At 43.5% G+C, this 17,336-nt stretch overlaps 8 protein-coding genes across 8 annotated transcripts; 3 read left to right on the forward strand and 5 right to left on the reverse strand.

Annotated features, from left to right (window-relative positions):
* Positions 1–1,815: 1,815 nt before the first annotated feature.
* KL911_002296 (uncharacterized protein) lies at positions 1,816–2,898 on the reverse strand (the record flags this gene model as incomplete). The annotated part of the gene is made up of 1 exon (XM_043197349.1): positions 1,816–2,898. One exon carries the CDS (start codon positions 2,896–2,898, stop codon positions 1,816–1,818), a length of 1,083 nt encoding a protein of 360 aa, XP_043055301.1.
* A 599-nt stretch (positions 2,899–3,497) lies between these two features.
* KL911_002297 (uncharacterized protein) lies at positions 3,498–4,523 on the forward strand (the record flags this gene model as incomplete). Its single annotated transcript, XM_043197350.1, has 1 exon — positions 3,498–4,523. The coding sequence occupies one exon, from the start codon at positions 3,498–3,500 to the stop codon at positions 4,521–4,523; it is 1,026 nt and encodes a 341-aa protein (XP_043055302.1).
* A 122-nt stretch (positions 4,524–4,645) lies between these two features.
* Positions 4,646–5,965, reverse strand: KL911_002298 (uncharacterized protein; the record flags this gene model as incomplete). The annotated part of the gene is made up of 1 exon (XM_043197351.1): positions 4,646–5,965. The coding sequence occupies one exon, from the start codon at positions 5,963–5,965 to the stop codon at positions 4,646–4,648; it is 1,320 nt and encodes a 439-aa protein (XP_043055303.1).
* A 300-nt stretch (positions 5,966–6,265) lies between these two features.
* On the reverse strand, positions 6,266–7,749 carry KL911_002299 (uncharacterized protein; the record flags this gene model as incomplete). Its single annotated transcript, XM_043197352.1, has 2 exons — positions 6,266–6,948; positions 7,029–7,749. 2 exons carry the CDS (start codon positions 7,747–7,749, stop codon positions 6,266–6,268), a joined length of 1,404 nt encoding a protein of 467 aa, XP_043055304.1.
* A 379-nt stretch (positions 7,750–8,128) lies between these two features.
* KL911_002300 (uncharacterized protein) lies at positions 8,129–9,472 on the forward strand (the record flags this gene model as incomplete). Its single annotated transcript, XM_043197355.1, has 1 exon — positions 8,129–9,472. The coding sequence occupies one exon, from the start codon at positions 8,129–8,131 to the stop codon at positions 9,470–9,472; it is 1,344 nt and encodes a 447-aa protein (XP_043055305.1).
* Positions 9,473–11,303: 1,831 nt separating this feature from the next.
* Positions 11,304–12,560, forward strand: KL911_002301 (uncharacterized protein; the record flags this gene model as incomplete). The annotated part of the gene is made up of 1 exon (XM_043197356.1): positions 11,304–12,560. The coding sequence occupies one exon, from the start codon at positions 11,304–11,306 to the stop codon at positions 12,558–12,560; it is 1,257 nt and encodes a 418-aa protein (XP_043055306.1).
* Positions 12,561–12,617: 57 nt separating this feature from the next.
* On the reverse strand, positions 12,618–13,823 carry KL911_002302 (uncharacterized protein; the record flags this gene model as incomplete). The annotated part of the gene is made up of 1 exon (XM_043197357.1): positions 12,618–13,823. The coding sequence occupies one exon, from the start codon at positions 13,821–13,823 to the stop codon at positions 12,618–12,620; it is 1,206 nt and encodes a 401-aa protein (XP_043055307.1).
* A 682-nt stretch (positions 13,824–14,505) lies between these two features.
* KL911_002303 (uncharacterized protein) lies at positions 14,506–16,119 on the reverse strand (the record flags this gene model as incomplete). Its single annotated transcript, XM_043197358.1, has 1 exon — positions 14,506–16,119. The coding sequence occupies one exon, from the start codon at positions 16,117–16,119 to the stop codon at positions 14,506–14,508; it is 1,614 nt and encodes a 537-aa protein (XP_043055308.1).
* Positions 16,120–17,336: the final 1,217 nt, after the last annotated feature.

A 17,336-nucleotide genomic window follows, 5' to 3' on the forward strand; every position in this document is an offset into this window, starting at 1 on the left:
GAGTTCTTCGGTGCCAAATTCCGGGCTTTTCAGGGAGGTCTTTCTGCTGGCAATCGTGGATCTCGGGAAAGCTGCTGTCGTTGCGGAATCAAGCTACCAAGCTGAAAGAGCTCCTATTGCAACTGTTCACCCGTTGATAAGAACCAATCTCAAAATCGGCTTAGAGCCCTTCTATGTTACTGAAAAAGAACTTCAGCACTGAAATTGTGGTCTCTAACAGTGTTTAAGCAACGACCATTCTTCGGCACTTGTTTGATCATATATGGAGATCTCTGCAATACCAATGTAGGGTGAACTGGAATGAAAACTCCGTTCCAACATGGGATATTCGTTATCATTTCCATACTTGTATCTAAGAGTACTATTGAAAACAAGACATATTACTAGAGTCATTGCACAAGCCCAAACGCCATACTTTAATCCGGACTCGAAGCTTTACAGTGAAGCTACCTTGGAAGTCTATAGTTTTTCACAATTATTTAATAACGAGCTCTGGTGAAATCTCGACTGACTCTGGAATTGCAGTTCCGTTCTTCAGTGTGTATTGTCAAATACGTGTAGGATCCTGATGGTTCTTTCAATAGATACTTTGTCAAATCAAAGTGCAAAGTTCCAATGGCGATGGTAGCAGCATTGAACTCATCCCTCCATAACGAGCTTTTTAAGCTGCTCCTACTTGCCAGCACTAGATATACGTTGCATATGACATCCTTTATGTGCGTCTAGTCTTGATGTACCCTTTATCCCACTCAATCAGTACATTTTCTTTTAGCAACCTGGTAAAATACGATCCACTTCCTAATGCAAGCAGCTGAGTAATTGCTGGACACATCGATCTCCGGGACTTCTTTGGATTCGATAGACCACGATAAGATGTTTTTCTCCACTTCTGCCTGTTTTTGATAACAAAAGGAAATCCATCCACGTGAATGTATATCTCAGATTGTCCAAAAATAATAATCCCGCTTTTAGTTTTGGATTGAAAAGCCCCCTGTGGCTGTCATATGGGCACTTTTGACTAAGATCTGCGGGAAGACGACGTATGTCTCCCAGCTTTTCATCTTCCGTAACCTCTGCCAGCTTTTTTGTAGTAGGAAGAAGCTGTGTGTAGATGCCAAGGACAACTAAGGGTCTCACTTGGTAAAACATTTTGCAGCTGGATTGCCTGCTGATGATCTATTGTACATGTATTCTCCACCAAGACGTATTTTCCAGCTTGTAGAGCTTACTTCGCTAGTTTACAGTGGAACGTATTTGAAACAATGTGTACACAATGTCATTCTGGTCGTCCTCTAAACACTTTTGGTAACAATTATAGAGTGCTGGCTGTTTGTCTGTACCATTTGGTAAGCTATCAAACTGCTCAGCTTTGGATGGTGAATTGGTCAAAACAACAGTTCTCAATTGATGTACCACTCGCTGTTCTCATGAATTGAGTCCTAATGGTAGCTCGGGAACGGAAATGGCCACCCAGTTTCCCAAAAATATTTGCTTATCTTTCTGAGGAGTCAGGGGAATGGAACATTGGCTTATTCCAGAAACAGTGATTTATTGTTCCTAGACACTTTTGCTGTATAAATGGATGGAACCTTTACAATCTCGGGGATCGTTAAATTTTGGCAGTTTCTGGAACCAATCACCCACCGTAAGACCCCTATAGACCTGTGGACTACAACGAAGTTCTCACATATGCTTGCACTCTTCTGCTCAAAAGCAAAAATATCCAATAATTAATTTCAAGAACTTCAGGCTTATCTTAATTATTGCTCAATTTGGCAACTAAGTGGAACAGCGTAACTAAAATTTTGAATTGGTTTAGTTGTCCAGCTCGACAATATAACGCTCTGCTTGGGCACCTTTGTTTTTCAAGAGATTGAGTGCATCAATAACTGATTGTATACCACCTCTAAACTCTTTGGTCCTGACAGCCTTGATTTTACCCGCTTCAAGAAGTTTTGATGTCTCTCTCACAATCTGGTGGCCGAACTCAACATCCTCATGGAATCTTTTTATTCTTACTTCTCGTTTCTCAACCAGATCTGATCCTGGCTCGTTAGATGAGACAATGGAAGAAAACTTAGCTTTTAATCTTTGGTCATTGACTTCAGATAGTATTCGAACCAGATTCTCTGTGCTTTCCTTTGAAGCACAATCAACCCCGAACTCCACATGAGCAGCCGTTCTAAAGACTTTGTCAATAATTTGTTCCAATGGCAAGTTTCTATCTATCAAAGTATGAGCCCCCAGCTCTTCCAAATAGGATTGATTTTGCGGACTTGCAATACCAATCACCTTAAATCCAAGATATCTCGCAAGCTGAGTCAGATATAAACCCACCGCAGTCGCTCCGCCCCATATAAGCAATGTTTTTCCATGCTGAGAATTCGCAGCTAAACTAAGTTCAAAAGAGTCCAGCAAAATTATTGTGGCAGTGACCAACCCCACTCCTATGCCAGCACCTTGATTGTACCCTATATGCTCTGGAAGTTTCCAGACAAGACGCGAGTCCATTGCAACATACTCCTGAAATGTACTAGTTCTATTATCACGATACATTGTGCTGACGATGAACACCTTTGAGCCTTTTTCAAATTCTTTGACATCTTCCCCTGCCTCTTCGACTACACCACTGCTTTCTCTGCCATTAATCCAAGGAAAATGATGAATCCCAAACCTGAATTGGTGGCACTTCCAGTCAACAGGATTAATTCCGATAGACCTATTTTTGATAATAACCTCATGTGGATGCGTTATTCCTGGTTTTGGATACTCGGTGAGAACCGTTAGTGGCTCATCATATCCAACAATAGCTACTGCAGTCTGATGCTTCTTATTGGCACTTATAGGTTTCACCGGAGCAAAGGTGTCTTGGATCTGTCTATCAACTAACACCTTCATCAGTGCCGCCGCTTGTTGCAAAGTGGAGATTCATCCATGTTGAAACAACATATATGGTCCAGATCTTATCTAGCTATGCGACTTGCATATGTTTGCATCTAGGCCACAATAGAGAATAGTTGAAAAACACATGCACTTGCGATTAAAAGTCAGATATAGCGAAATCATACGCTTGTATGATAAAAGCACATAAGTATGTCTATGCTGCGATGTTGACCCAGAGATTAGGTTCATGAAATTTTTGAGTCGGTCGTGATGCGATGTTACGATACAACGAAAGAGTGCGTGACTTTCTCAGCTCTAACTTTCAAAGTCAGTGGCCGGCTGAGACTTGAATTCTCAAGCCAGCAGAGTAGATAGTGGCTGAATCTTGTACTCCTCATTCAAAGGACCCAAACAACTAATAGATAATGCATATATGTCGGAGCTTTAAAGCAGCGACTTGTACAATTGTCGATAATCCATTCGAAGCACTGTTAGCCACAAAAATTTCGGAGCACGACCAACTACTAGGAGATGCTGACCAAATAAACTCGCACGCCACAATTCAATGTTTGAGAATTCGTTTTGGACGAATTTAATGCAAGCTGACTAGTAATATGAACTTCCCTACGACCAGCTCAGAGTTCTTCGCTAAAGTTGGCAAAACACCATTGGTACTACTCAAAAGCATTTCCAGCTCGGTCGGCAGAAATATTTATGTCAAATTGGAATATCAGAACCCGACGGGCTCCGTCAAAGACCGTGCGGCTGTGAAATTATTGCAAGATGCGATTGAAAAAGGGTTGAAGCCAGGGGGGACTCTAGTGGAGGCTACCGCAGGCAACACTGGCATATCACTGGGCGTGCTCAGTCGATTAGCAGGCTACAGATTGATTTTATTTGTTCCTGAAAACCTTATACAAGCCAAAATAGACAAATTGACCGGACTGGGAGCGGAAGTTCTCAAGGCAGAAAACTATCCTGAAAACCATCCAAAGCATATGAACAGTCTGGCAGCTATTTATGCGAAGGAACACGATAATTCAATCCACATCAATCAAATGAATAATCTGGTCAATCAACAGGCACATTTCGAAACGACGGGGCCTGAAATCTGGGAGCAGCTTGAAGGATCCGTTGACGCCTTTGTATCTGGTGCCGGAACAGGGGGGACGTTTTCTGGAGTTTCCAGGTATTTGAAGAAAGTCTCTGACGGAAGAGTAAAAGCTATTATTGCCGACAAGCAGAGTTCAGGTTTGCACCATTATATCCAGACCAATGGCGAATCTTTTGATGCCGAGGGTGAGTCATTTGTTGAAGGTATAGGGAAATTGGGATTGGTTGATAACATAAGAGATGTGCTCACTCTAGCTAACGATTCTTTGCAAATCTCGGATATCGAAGCTCTGAATACTATATACCGTCTTATTGAGGAAGAGGATTTGCGTGTGGGTGCCAGCGCTGGAGTCAACGTTGCGGCCGCCATCAAGGTTTCAGATTCTCTTCCTCCGGGCTCTAATGTTGTTACAATTATTCCGGATGCAGTGGACATTTATGCCAAGAAGGTGTTCTCGAAGCAGTGGCTCATTGATCAAGATCACTGGGATAAAATTCTTGAAGTATATAGAAAGTATACTACTTGAGGGAGGACTTTTATAGATCTGTATGGAGAGCTGAATGTGAATGAGCTCTAGCACAATGAAGCACATGACTTACTAGGGATTTAAGCTTTCGATAAAAGTAAGTCAGCTAGCTTTTTGCTTATTCATGTATATATCTTAAGGAAGTGCTCGTCTCTAACTTTCTGATACTCTAACTCTACGTTATGCTCTTTCACCCAATCTAAGCCTCCCAGAGTGTTAAGGAGTCGCCGTTGCCAGTCTGCATCATCTTTCGCAACGTTAAGATACTTTCTCTTCACTTCGCCGTCAATGAAGGTTTGACGCTCCACTCTCTGGAGAAAATGTTTTCTAGTCTCATTGAACAGAAATAAGGATAGCGGCAGATTATATTTTGTTTCCTCATCAGAATCGTCATTAGTGGATTTTGTAGAAGTTTCAGAAAGAGCTCGGTACAATGCCCATATATCGTCAAATCCCATGGACGATCCCACAGCATAAACCCCTGAAGTTGGGTGGGCCGCATCCCCGGCAAAAACTATTCTGTCACCAATGGTCAAGTCGTGGAGCCATGGTGCTCTTTCCAGAGGAAAAGCTAGAATGTCCGGAAGAACGTTAATGATCTTGGTAATTAATGGGTCCCACTCCTGGAAGTAGTGTAGCAGGTGTGATATTCCCCGCTGGCCAGCACTTCTATTCCAGGCCAGATCAGATGCAACATTTGGAGGCTCAGGAATCAAAGCCACAAATCCATATTTTTGAAGACCAACTTTTCCAAGGAAAACCGAGGTACCATCTCTTCCCATCCATGATGAGGTATCATCCAACACTCCGTGAACGTCCTTGAGTAGATTTTCATCAAAGACATATCTATAGGCGACCACTCCTTTGTATTCCAAGTTTTCGTTCACACGAAACTGTCTGCGGATCCTGGAATAAATTCCATCAGCTGCAACAATGAGATCTGCACGGACAGGGTCTTGATTCTCAAAGTGTAGGGTCCCTCCAGAGATGTCCACGTCAATCTTGACGACAGCATGATTATACTTTATTACGCCTTCCGGGACATGCTTCAAAACAAAATTATGAAGCGGCACCCTATGCGTTCTCGCTTGAACGAAATTCTCTGGTCTTGGAAATGACGAAGTGTCGTACTTTAAGACCTCACCAGTTTTCCAATGACGTCTTGAAAGCGGCTCCGGCTTACCTCTGTAAACAAACTCTTGCACCTCTTCAATATTGGCAATTCGTGAGAGAGTGAGAAGAGCAGCTTCCGTAAGTGCGATCCAGGCACCTGCTTCTCGCGGTCCCTCTGCCTTTTCAAACAAGCTGACTTTTGAGTTGGGGAGCCTCGAAAGGGTTGCAGCTGCAAACCCTCCAATGATTCCACCTCCCACAATGGCAATCTCCAATGGTTTCTTAACGTCGGACATTAGTTCAGTAGATCCTTGTTTCGATGCAGCCATGCTTATATAAAATTTTGTACAAGTGAGCTAATCAGCTATGGAGATTGCGCGACTACAACTATCGCATTACCTTTTTCTGATAACTCCGACATCTACATATTCCAGTCAAAAATCTAAAATACTACTTCTTCTAGATACCAACCATCCTCGGAGAATCGACTGTCTTCTGCTCGTGCGGAAATGAGCATGTTTACGCTCTTATAGGTAGATATTATTAATGTCACAAAGGACCGAATTTACAATCCAGTTTCAGATTCTCCAACACAAAAATACGACGCCCGCAATAGTTATTAAAACAGCTCATCCAGAGCTTCCTGTAGAACTATTTACTGGTAAAGTCTCTTCCGAGTCGATTTTTGACTCCAGTTTTCTTATGCTTCTCTTGTAAGCCAAGAAGTAAAACAAGACAATTCCAACAGATGAAGCTCCAGTCAACCCACAAGTAACCTTGTAGCCATACTTATATTCCGGAGCTTCATTTGCGGGCCACAAAAATAAAGGTAACCAGGCGTTATTGGCATAGACCACGGCAACCGTGACACCTGTTATGATGGCTCTTAGGTCTGGAGCTGTTGCCCAGATCTCCGGCAGGAAGGATATAAGAATCGGAGTATTTGCTCCTTGAGCAAAAAGAAGGAAATAGCTGAAGTAGTTGATACCGATGCTTTTTGGACGCGTAGCCAGTATAATGCTACCCACAAGCTGGATGATATTCTCGGCCACAAGCACAATGAGCCGAGCATTTGCAAAATCAGCCAGCTTTGAAAGAGTCACGATAGTGATCAACTGAACAGCAGAGCCAGCAATAGGAATCAAGTTAAGCTCTTCAACAGAATAGCGCGAGCTTCCATCATCGGTTTTCAGGCTTTTGAGCCATAAATTAAAGTACGCAACAGAAGTCGTCCAGACCGCAGGAACGTATGCCAGAAGGAACAGCCAAACACGGTAATCCAAAGGAATCTTTATACCCTTTTCATGTTCAACTGCCGTTTAGTTTCCCGTCCAATGCTAAACATTCTCTCGTTCGCGATAGCAAGATCATCTGCAGTCATCCATTTGGCACCGCCATTTTGGGGAGAGTCAGGAACAATATAGAATCCAAGTGAGGCAATGGCAACTGTCATCAAACCATTAATCACGAATAGCCATTTCCATCCTGCAAGACCTCCGTGCCCGTTTAATGTTTTGTAGATAGCAGCCTGCATGAATCCCGTAAACATACTTCCAGCATAGTAGGAGCCAGTAAAGAGAGCAGCACGAGTAGCAAGCTCTTTTTGTGTGTAGTAGCTGTAGAAAATTGTCATCATTCCTGGCCACGCACTGCTTTCAAAAAGCCCGATTAGGAACCGAAGCTGAAATAGAACATGAACGGACTTGACAAAAGCACAGCACAGTGTCAGGATACCCCAGATAAACTCACATGAGCTTAACCAGTAAGGCGTACTTAGTCTTGTCATTGAAATCTGAGAGGGTATTAGCCCGACAGCGTAGCCAATATTGAAATAGATACTAATCCAGTTATACTCGTTTCCGACAATATTGAGATCTTCTTTCATTCCACTAACGTACGCGTTAGAGTAGTTGCTTTGATCGATAGATTTGATCAGATACGCTATACAGCCCCAAGTAAGCAAATATAAGTCCAGTTTCTTAACAAACTTGGACTCCTCGCTGTCTCTCAAAACTGCAGTGCGGAACAGTTTTGTGAACCATTTTCTTTCATGATCATTATGCACCTCTTCAACTATTTCGGCAACCCCCTCGGCTTTATATGAGAGAGGCATGTTAGAATATATGGTTCCGATTGCCTACTCTGCTAATTATGGTGCCCTTATATATGACCCACTAGCAAGGTGGACAGTATGCGTGCAGCTCTGTAAGTGTGGAGTATCAATCGGACACATTTTTACTACTCCATAGCGTGGTTGTGGCTTGATGATGCAGGATAGGTGAGTGTTTGCGTTGTAGCAAAGCCAAGGAGCTTAAGCTGTGGTTGTGTGCGGTACCTGCGTCATTGTACTATTTCGGTAAAAATAAAAGCGGGCAATGTAAATTTCTGAGTGAGGCTGAAAATTGGTTGCAAAGAACAAGAAGTGTGGATTCCATCGGCTTTCGGTATAAAAGCCTACGACTCTGGATGATGGACTATGATCACTTACCTAAATGACTAAATCGCTTATTATCACTGCTTTTATCACTGGAGGAACCACTGAGTGGCGCTACCCTGGTGATACTTCGTATAGATTTGCTTCTAATTTGGAAGCTTGGGTAGAAATAGCAAAGCTTTTGGAGAAGGGCAAAATCTATGCTCTGTTCATTGCAGATCACTTGACTCTGTTTGATGTGTACAAGGGCCCGAACAACTACAGAGACGCAGTGAAAACTGGACTGAATGTTCCAAAGGCCGATCCCAGTCATGCAATTATCACTGCTGCAAGAGAGACAAAGAACATTTCTTTTGGAGTCACTTTCAGTACTGTCAGTGAACATCCATACTTGTTTGCTAGAAGACTTGCAACTCTTGATCATTTCACTCAGGGAAGAGTGGGATGGAATATCGTTACATCTTACCTTAACAGTATCGGTACCCAACTTTTAAATGGAGAACCATTTCCTGAACATGACGAGCGGTACAATAGAGCAACTGAGTACGTTGATGTTGTGAGTGGACTTCTCCTGTCCACCTGGAGAGATGACGCTTTAATCCGCGACATACAGAGCGGTGTGTTCATTGATCCAGACAGAGTTCGTGAGATCAACCATAATGGAAAATATTTCAAAGTTGCTGGACCTTCTATCACGCAGCCTTCAGTCCAAAGAATCCCGCTTTTGATTCAAGCAGGAACCTCAAAAAAGGGCCAGGAGTTGGCTGCCGAGTTCGCAGAGTTTGTGTACGTCTTGGGTGGAACTGAAGAGCTGGCTCCGAAGATCAACTACATCAGAACAATTGTTAAGGAGAAATTCGGCAGAAACCCAAAAAACATCAAGGTGATTTACTCCGCTAGAGTAATTTTGGGCCGCACTCATGATGAAGCTATTGAGAAAGAGGCATCTTACAAAAAGTCTGAGGTGCCAGATCGCAATGCAGTAAATTTTGGAGGCGTAACAGGTATTGACTTGAACGAGTATGATAGTGAAGAGGAAATCGAGACTAAGAATGTCAATGGTGTTAAGACTACCACTGAGGTTTACTTCAAGAACGCAAAAAAGCCGACCAAGAATGCGCTCCTAAATAAAGCTCCTGGAGCTGGACCATTGATGGGCACCTCTGAAGAGGTCGCTGATAAACTTGAGAAACTAGTTGAGGAACTTGACCTTGATGGCTTCAACTTTAACTCTGCTGTTCTTCCGGGATCTGTTGAAGACTTGGTTGAGCTGCTTATTCCTGAACTCCAAAGAAGAGGTCTATTTTGGGAGGACTATGCTGTTCCTGGGGGCACGTTCCGTGAAAACGTGTATGGGGTCAAGGGGGCAAACATTTCTTCCTCCCGATCATCCATTATATGACACACGGTGGACGCCGGACGCTAACAAGGAAAAATTTGACAAGATTTATGAGCAAAACCTGGAGAGACGTAAACAAGCTAGAACATCTCTAAATTAGAATTGGTCTTCTTCCTTTCAGTAATTGTAGAACAGTAAAGATTATAATGAAGGTAATAGTCAGCCTTGGAAAAGTGAATCGCAATTTGCCAAGCTTGAAGAAGCTTAGTTGATTAGACCAAAAAATTGTCTGACTGTCTTCCGTGTCCCATATAGTTTGCGTGTACGTGGCTGGGAGGTTCCTGTAGCTTTCAGCTGCTAAAAGCTAATTTTCACAGATGAAAAAAAATCATGTTTGGATTGAAGCGCATGTTTCACTCTAGACAACAAACCTTGAACATATACCATCTTCTTAAAAACTGGTAAAACCAATATAGGAATGAGCCGTGTACTGATATTCTTATCTCAAAGTTGTTTGCTTGTTTGGGAAAACCAACTAATGTACCTTTAGCAAACTAGAGCTTCAAATGCCTCTAGAGATCGAAACCACTTGAAATAAAGAATTGAAAATAGATCTGGCACCCGGTCACGACTGTATTGCCTTACTATGAAGTGCCGAGACAAAGAAACACTATCCCAACAAACTGAGAAAATACACGAAATAAGAATACTCATTTAAGGCTCCATTGCATACCCTTTCATGATCTCATCATAGGAATAGTTCTCATAGGTTTTCTCACCTCATTTGAAGTATATCATTTGCCTTATAGTACCCTCTTTTCTCTTCAGTGAGTTTTGAGTGTATTTGACCTCTGCAAATATGCGTTATACCGGAGTTTTGCAAAAGTAATAATGAAAAGTCGAGGATAGCTGACATTCGTTTCGATCGAATAAGTGATTGAATACGCATCTATCCAATACCATTGCATTCCTTTGTACCCACACTGAACGTTTGTTATCTGTATCCAAAATGAAAGACGGCTACTGAGTGTCTTAACCTTTCTGGTCAGTCAGTTGTCAGAACTTCCACATCTTTCAATTGAACTTCGTTACGTGAAAACCTAAGCATCAACGGCTCTAATACTTGGGCTCTGATGGCTCTCATGTATATCTGTTTCTCTGCCAAAGAAGTTGTGTGCTTCCAACAACTCACGACAATGGTTGTATACTGGTCAATAAATAAACTGGTACACGGATGAGGAAATCGGGTGTATTTTCGGCAAAACAGATATCACTGTAGAAAGACTGGACTTTGTTTGCTTTTACCTTTGCGATTGTTCACCGCTTCTGGAGACCAATGTATGTAGATTGTAGTATCTGCAGAGAAACTACGGCGTGGATCGAGAAGTACTCACAGCTATGTGATTGTGCACTTTTATGTTAACTTTGGGTACTAAAAAACTTTTAACCGTAGTAAGCGCACCACAATGACCCCTTAAATTCACAATAGTTGCCAACATTCCTTGCAGATCTTCTGGAACCAATTGGTGACCGAAAAGTCTGAATATAACACTGCAAGGATACTGTATTCAACATGAAGAAAATGATGACTAGTGCGAAATATAAAAAGATAATTTTGTTGTGATATTGAGTCCGCTGCAGTTGACCCTAACAATTTCACCACCTGGGAAACCTATACTGATGCTAGGATAGGTACTGTTTGCGCCATCAATATTTCGCCGGCGTACCGAGGTGCTTCAGAAAATCAGCTCCGTCCCCGGATTTCGATGCCACAGTGCGAGTTGTTTCTCTTGCCACAATTGATAAGAATAATGTGTTGAGCCACATTTGGCGTATATAAATCAGATGATGCTCATAAAAGCTGCCAGGTCTCAATCACCAAGAAACGATCGCCATGACAGCCGAGGAAGATGTCAAACCACTCAGGATTGCAATTATTGGCTCTGGATTGGTGGGAGCTTTTGCTGCAGTTACCTTGTCCAAGCTACCAAACGTTGCGGTTACTGCGTACGAAAAAAGCGACAAGGTTCGTGAAGTCGGAGCAGCTATCACTCTCACAGAAGGCGGCCTTGTGACTCTTGAGCAGGTCTTCGATCTAGACGAGCTAGAAAAAATACTCTACAGAACTCCAAATTATGGGCATATCACTAGACGTCATTGGAAGACCGGGGAGTACCTCAAAGACCCTCATTCGAAATCACCAAAGTATCCCAAATACAACCACGCAAAAGCACAAAGGGTTCTTCTTCTGGACTTTATTCTGAATTATGTTCCCAAAGGAACTATCAAATACGGCCAAGAGGTGAAAAGTGTCAACGTGACCCAAGATGGTGTTACCATCCATTTTGCCAATGGGAATGCGACAAAGGCTGACCTGGTGATTGCAGCTGACGGCATATATTCAAAAATCCGTCGCCAATTCACCAATGATGCAATTGTCTACAAGGGAGCAGTAGCATATAGAAATGTTTTTGACGATAAACTCGTGGAACACATTCCTGGACTACCGGATGATGTTACCGTGTGGATTGGCAAAGGGTCTGCTATGTTTATGACTCGGCTAACGCCTGGTAAATTCAACGTTGCAGCCCATTTGAGGGACCCGCCGGAAGTTGCTGCCAACCTGCGGTGGAACAAGACTACAGGTGATTGGGGTAAGAAGCGCTTGATTGAGCACTTCAAAGACTGGGATCCACTGATCGGCAAGATTCTTGAAGCTATGCCGGAGTCGCTTGCTTTCCCGCTGGAACGGGCACCTTGGCTGGAGAATCTGGCTGTTGGAGACCGAATTGCCTTTGTGGGCGATGCTGCTCATCCAACCTCTGGTGTTTATGGAGCTGGCGCAAACATGGGATTCGATGATGTTTGGGCATTGTATCGGTCCTTGTTGGAGACCAAATATAATCTGAAGAAAGCATTGTTTCTTTTCAATGAGACCAGGGCCCCGTTTTTGAAGCGTGTTGAGAAACAAATTGAGATCGATCAACAGATTGGTGCCAAATACATCGCCACTGCAGAATCTGACGACGAGTGGAAAAAAAGAATAGAGCATAGGGGTCTGTCAGCAAAGTGGATTACGGATCACAATGTGGACAATGAGTTTGAGCAGGTCAGAGACCAAAACTTTCTACAATTGTTTGTAGAAGAATAAACCAACCTTTTTTAGCCAAGAATATATTCCTAGCTTGATGAGATCATGTCACAGACCTTAGGTGTCTACAGTTTCGCCAATAAGGGATCCAAGAGACTTTCTGCCGAGAATTGTGATACCTTTGGTTTGGTTTGAGCTTACGTTGTTGAAAAACGCTCCTTTTGCAATATCCCACTCGCCCTGAGTTATGCGTTGCAAGCTCTTGTCGGCATAGATTCCCAAACGCTTGAGTTTTGGAGAGTTCAAGGAGTCAGGATCCAAATATGTCGCAGATGTTGGGGTGCAGAAATAAATTATGCTAGACCGCTTTTGGTGTTTAGGGGGCGAGGCAACTCTGTGGACACTGGACCTAAAGTAATCACCGGTCCAGAATTGAAGTGCATCTCCGACGTTCACAACTAGTGCCCCTTGTTTGTGTTTGACAAATCCCCAAGTATTGTCAGTATCCGGGAGTCTGATTTGGAGTGCCTTTACAGGATCTGACAGGATGAATGTGAGCGCACTAGCATCCGTGTGGCCTCGGAGCAGCGTGCTTCCTGTCTTCATGTTGTACGAGTCATCAGCCTCATGGTATAGCAAGAATCTACCGTAACCAGTTGCAGACTCTTTGATCTTGTTTTCAACCACCCTAAAGTGGTTGTTGTAAAGCGTTCCGTCAGGAAGCTCAAGAATGATGTCAATCAACGAGAGCAATTTGCGTAAAACGTTTTGATGAAGTTCATTAAAGTAAGTGATGATCGCAGGCAAGTTCTTCTCAACGGAAGGAGGGTAGCTTGCGGCCTTAACATATTCTGGATGTGCAAAATGGCGCAGGTTGAAAAATTCAACTCTATCCTTCTGGTCATTTATGTAAGTCCAGTAACCTCTTGGCTTGTAACCGCTGCCTCTAACAACACCGAGGTGCTTATAGCTCTCTTCTGGTAGATCATTCTCGCCGGCAATATGTCCAGCTTTCACTTCATCTGGCTCTTCAAATACCTGGCTGCCAATCGAGGCTAAGTGGTCGGTCACGAGCCCGTGATTCACAAGCTGGAAAAAACCGTGGCCAGTAAGGGCTTTTTCAAGACGCTCAGCAAGGGCCTGGCGGGCTTCTGGGCCTTCATCGAACAAGCGAAGGTCAATCTCCTCTAAGTGCACAATGGAAGTAGAGGACGACATGATGGTAGACGACAATAAGGAGACTAATATAGAGGCAAGCTGTGGCGCTAATGTGGCAGTGACAAGTGCGCCACATTGTGACGATCTATCTAAAAGGGAATCCATTGCGGGATTTCTGAGGAGGAAGCTCTCGAGAGTCATCGGTCACTTCTGGTCTCGAACAAAGTCTATAAATTGTGACTCATAGAACTGAGCAGTGGTTTCGGACCATAAATCCAGCTTTCTGCTTCATTGTTTGTTTCTGAACATAGGATCAATTCCAAATGTACTGAGTAGTATGCGTGTCAGTCATGGGTTATTTCCAGCAACTGGATGAGGTATAAGTTTTTACAATGGTTTTAATATCGGCTCTTAACCACGTATCCCCCACACAGGAGCCGCATATCTCCAACAATTAGTCATGCAGGATCCCATTGTATGGAAATCTGTATTCAACAATACTACCTACTAGCGACTAAAAGTCACGCCGATAAACGTGAATATGGTCTACTTTGGCCAAAGCACGGAATTTGGTCCTAGATGTATGCTGTCACCAATTACGGAGTCCTAAAGGATTATACTCTTTCGTCAGCCCGGTGATCGCATTTGAGTTCAAACATATTAATGATCTTTGCTCTTAGTGTTCGTGTAATTCGTGAATTACATGATACATGATCTTTTTAAATTGTCTGATAAGGAAGCCTGTTGCACCATAGATACGCGAATTGAAGTTTTTCATACATTTGTCGAAGAGAAAACTTTTATTGGACAGAAATCTTCCTAAATCATAACGTGGTAGACAATTTCGTCACTTTTCACTAAGGGAAATGGTCTCTCTGTGTACGTGAACATCCTTTTCTCCCCCTTCTGGAATTTCATCAGTTATGCTATTGTAGATATAGATGCCATTCTCAATAGCATGCTCTCGCTCTTCCTTTTTGTAAAAGAAGTAGTCAACGGCTAGCAAAAAAATGAAACCGATACTGAATACAGCACACGTTGTAAAGCCTTTTTCAAATCTTGGGCTGTCAGTAGTTGGCCAGATCAGCCTGTTAATCCACACGCTAGACTGCAAACCCATAATATAGATTATCACCCACGCAATGGCTCTGACATTGTTGTCTCTACGGAAAAGATCACTCACCAGGGGGTTGAACACAGATGATTGTGACCACGACCAGTATGCAAAACAGAAAGCAAACCATTTGGCACCGTAAGACACGTCCCATACCGCAAGGATGACATTGCCAATAAATGTCATAAGGAACGAAAAGATAATAAAGAGGTACCGCTTACCAGTAAGATCAGCACCAACACAAATAATGAAGACATACAGAATGCCAAGGGCAGGAGGGATCGTTGACCAATTATTGATCTTACCAATGTTGATGTTTAGCGATTTGAGCCACAAGGTAAATGTTCCAGCTGAAGTGTTGTTGGTATTGAATCCCATCATGTTTGCAATACTCAAAATGTAGATGTGTGGGCTTTTGAGTGCCTTGGACCAGCTTTCCCTAGAGAAGAAACTGCTGGTTTCCTGTTTTGAGTCTGTACCGTTTTCCTTCATGCGCCTACGGGCTAGCCTAATCTCATCGTCGGTTAAAAAGATTGAGTAACAGTGAGTAGGCGTGCCCGGAAGGGAGAACAGACCGAGAATAGCAACAACAAAAGAGATACATCCATCAATGATAAACATCCAACGCCATCCAGCAAGATTGCGGCTGCCATCAAGGTTATTGAAGGCAGCCGATTGAAGTAGTCCAGACGTGAGGACACCCAAAAATTGTCCTGCGTAGAATAGTGCCCCCCTCCTGCCCACTTCAGTAGGCTTGTACCAACTGGCAAGAGTGTAGTGTATACATGGGAAATAGGCGGCCTCAAAGGCTCCAACGAAAAAGCGCATAGCTTGTAAGGAGCTCACATTGTTGACTCTGTATGTTCCTAAAGTGAAGGCAGCCCAACCGAACTCCGAAATGAACAGAGAATAATTGATTGGCACTCTAGGCAGCAGATACAGCCAAGGAAGCTCCAGTAAAATGTTTCCTATGTTAAAGATTAACTGGGTATTGATAAGATCATTGCCTTTCATGCCGAGGTCCTCCTTCATGTTTGAAACGTAGGCATTGTTGAGATTTGAACTATCAACGTACTTAATCCAGTAGCCAACAAAGGAGTAGAAGGCAATGAGAATGTCCAACTTGCACAGAAGTTTTACTTCTTGTGCAGAAGTCCCTTCTGGGAACCATCTGTACCACTTGCGGCAAGAAGCTTCTTGACTGGGCTGACGATACTCAAACTCGTCGAAGAATTTCCACCATGGACGGTTGGCTTCGTCACGGTAAGTATATGTAATTTTTTCAGAGGAGGAGTCTAAAGATTCCTTTTCGTCCTTGATATGGCGAAGGCGTGGTAGAAAGCTCATAGACAAACATTGCCCATTGGTGAACTATAAGTAGTCTGTCTTAAAGCCACAACTGGCTGTGGCGGGGTGGCACTTAAAGAATAAGACCCAAAATGTGTTAAAGACTATTTAGGATTTCCGGGGCCACCAACTCTCATTCAGAATAACAACTGGGGCGTTATAATCCAGCCGAAAATCCTTATGCAACATGAGTACTACTGCTTAACGAATTTGTCCTCGTGCGCTAGGTAGAAGTGTGGAGTCAAAAACAAAAACGGTCATCGCCTCAATTTTCCACCCAAGAAACGAGGTTTTACACCCAGTACAGTATTGTCATGCAAGAAAAGTGAGGCCAAAAAGTAGCTAGGACATATCAGATACGTATCCTGATAATAGAAACAGTAGACTCTCATACATTACTGCATATTGGACAAGCTCTTAAACGTCAAGAACTGTGCTGACCCAATCTTCTGTAAGTGCGTACATACACTGAGTAGCTCCTTCTATTTCACGCGGCGAAAGGTAGGAGTTCACTCTCAGTATTTTCACAAAGAATCTCATAAGCAAATGGACCAGAAGGATGTATATGTACGACCAGCAGTCCACGGTCGCTGCCATTTTAGGCCTGACGAAGAATACGCCAGGCCAGCCAGTGTAATTCTCAAAGTAGGATTAAACTCGTTGCGAAAATATGGCAGACGTGGGGCTTTCATGGAACGATAGAAAACTAAAAAGCAACGAAAAGTAAAACCAAAACGCAGAGTAGGCATGGGTGCTTCGTAGGAGCCATGGGTAGTTGACAGTGGACGTGCTGTAGCAGCAGCAGTACGGGGCAGTGGATGTGGAAAACGGCTCACCACAGCAGCGGGAAGAAGCACAAGCACAAGAACAAGCACAAAGCGGAAGGGACCAACAACGAAGGGCCGGACGCAACACGGCAGAGATGAAGTGGTGGGAGCAGAAGGAGGATAAGGAGAGGAGACGCTGGCGGGGCAGCGGGCGGCATCTCCACAGCAGAGCGTTTCTACCTGATCATTTGCGCAGAGGTAGGCGAGCAACTACGATGGAGTGGAGATGTAGATTTCATAGAGGGCGAGCTGCCAAGATGTGGCCTCTACCCAGCTATGTCTCTAGAGGCCGGTCCAGAATTCCGCCTTGGTTAGCTCATAGCTGGCACTCAACAGCGGAGACGCCGAGCTGTTTCCGACAAGTACCATGTACTCTCCCTTTTCGACAGA

The sequence above is a fragment of the Ogataea haglerorum genome, assembly GCF_019207285.1.
Source record: "Ogataea haglerorum isolate 81-453-3 chromosome Unknown 81-453-3_NODE_5_length_632335_cov_97.011461, whole genome shotgun sequence".
Taxonomy (NCBI): Eukaryota; Fungi; Ascomycota; class Pichiomycetes; order Pichiales; family Pichiaceae; genus Ogataea; species Ogataea haglerorum.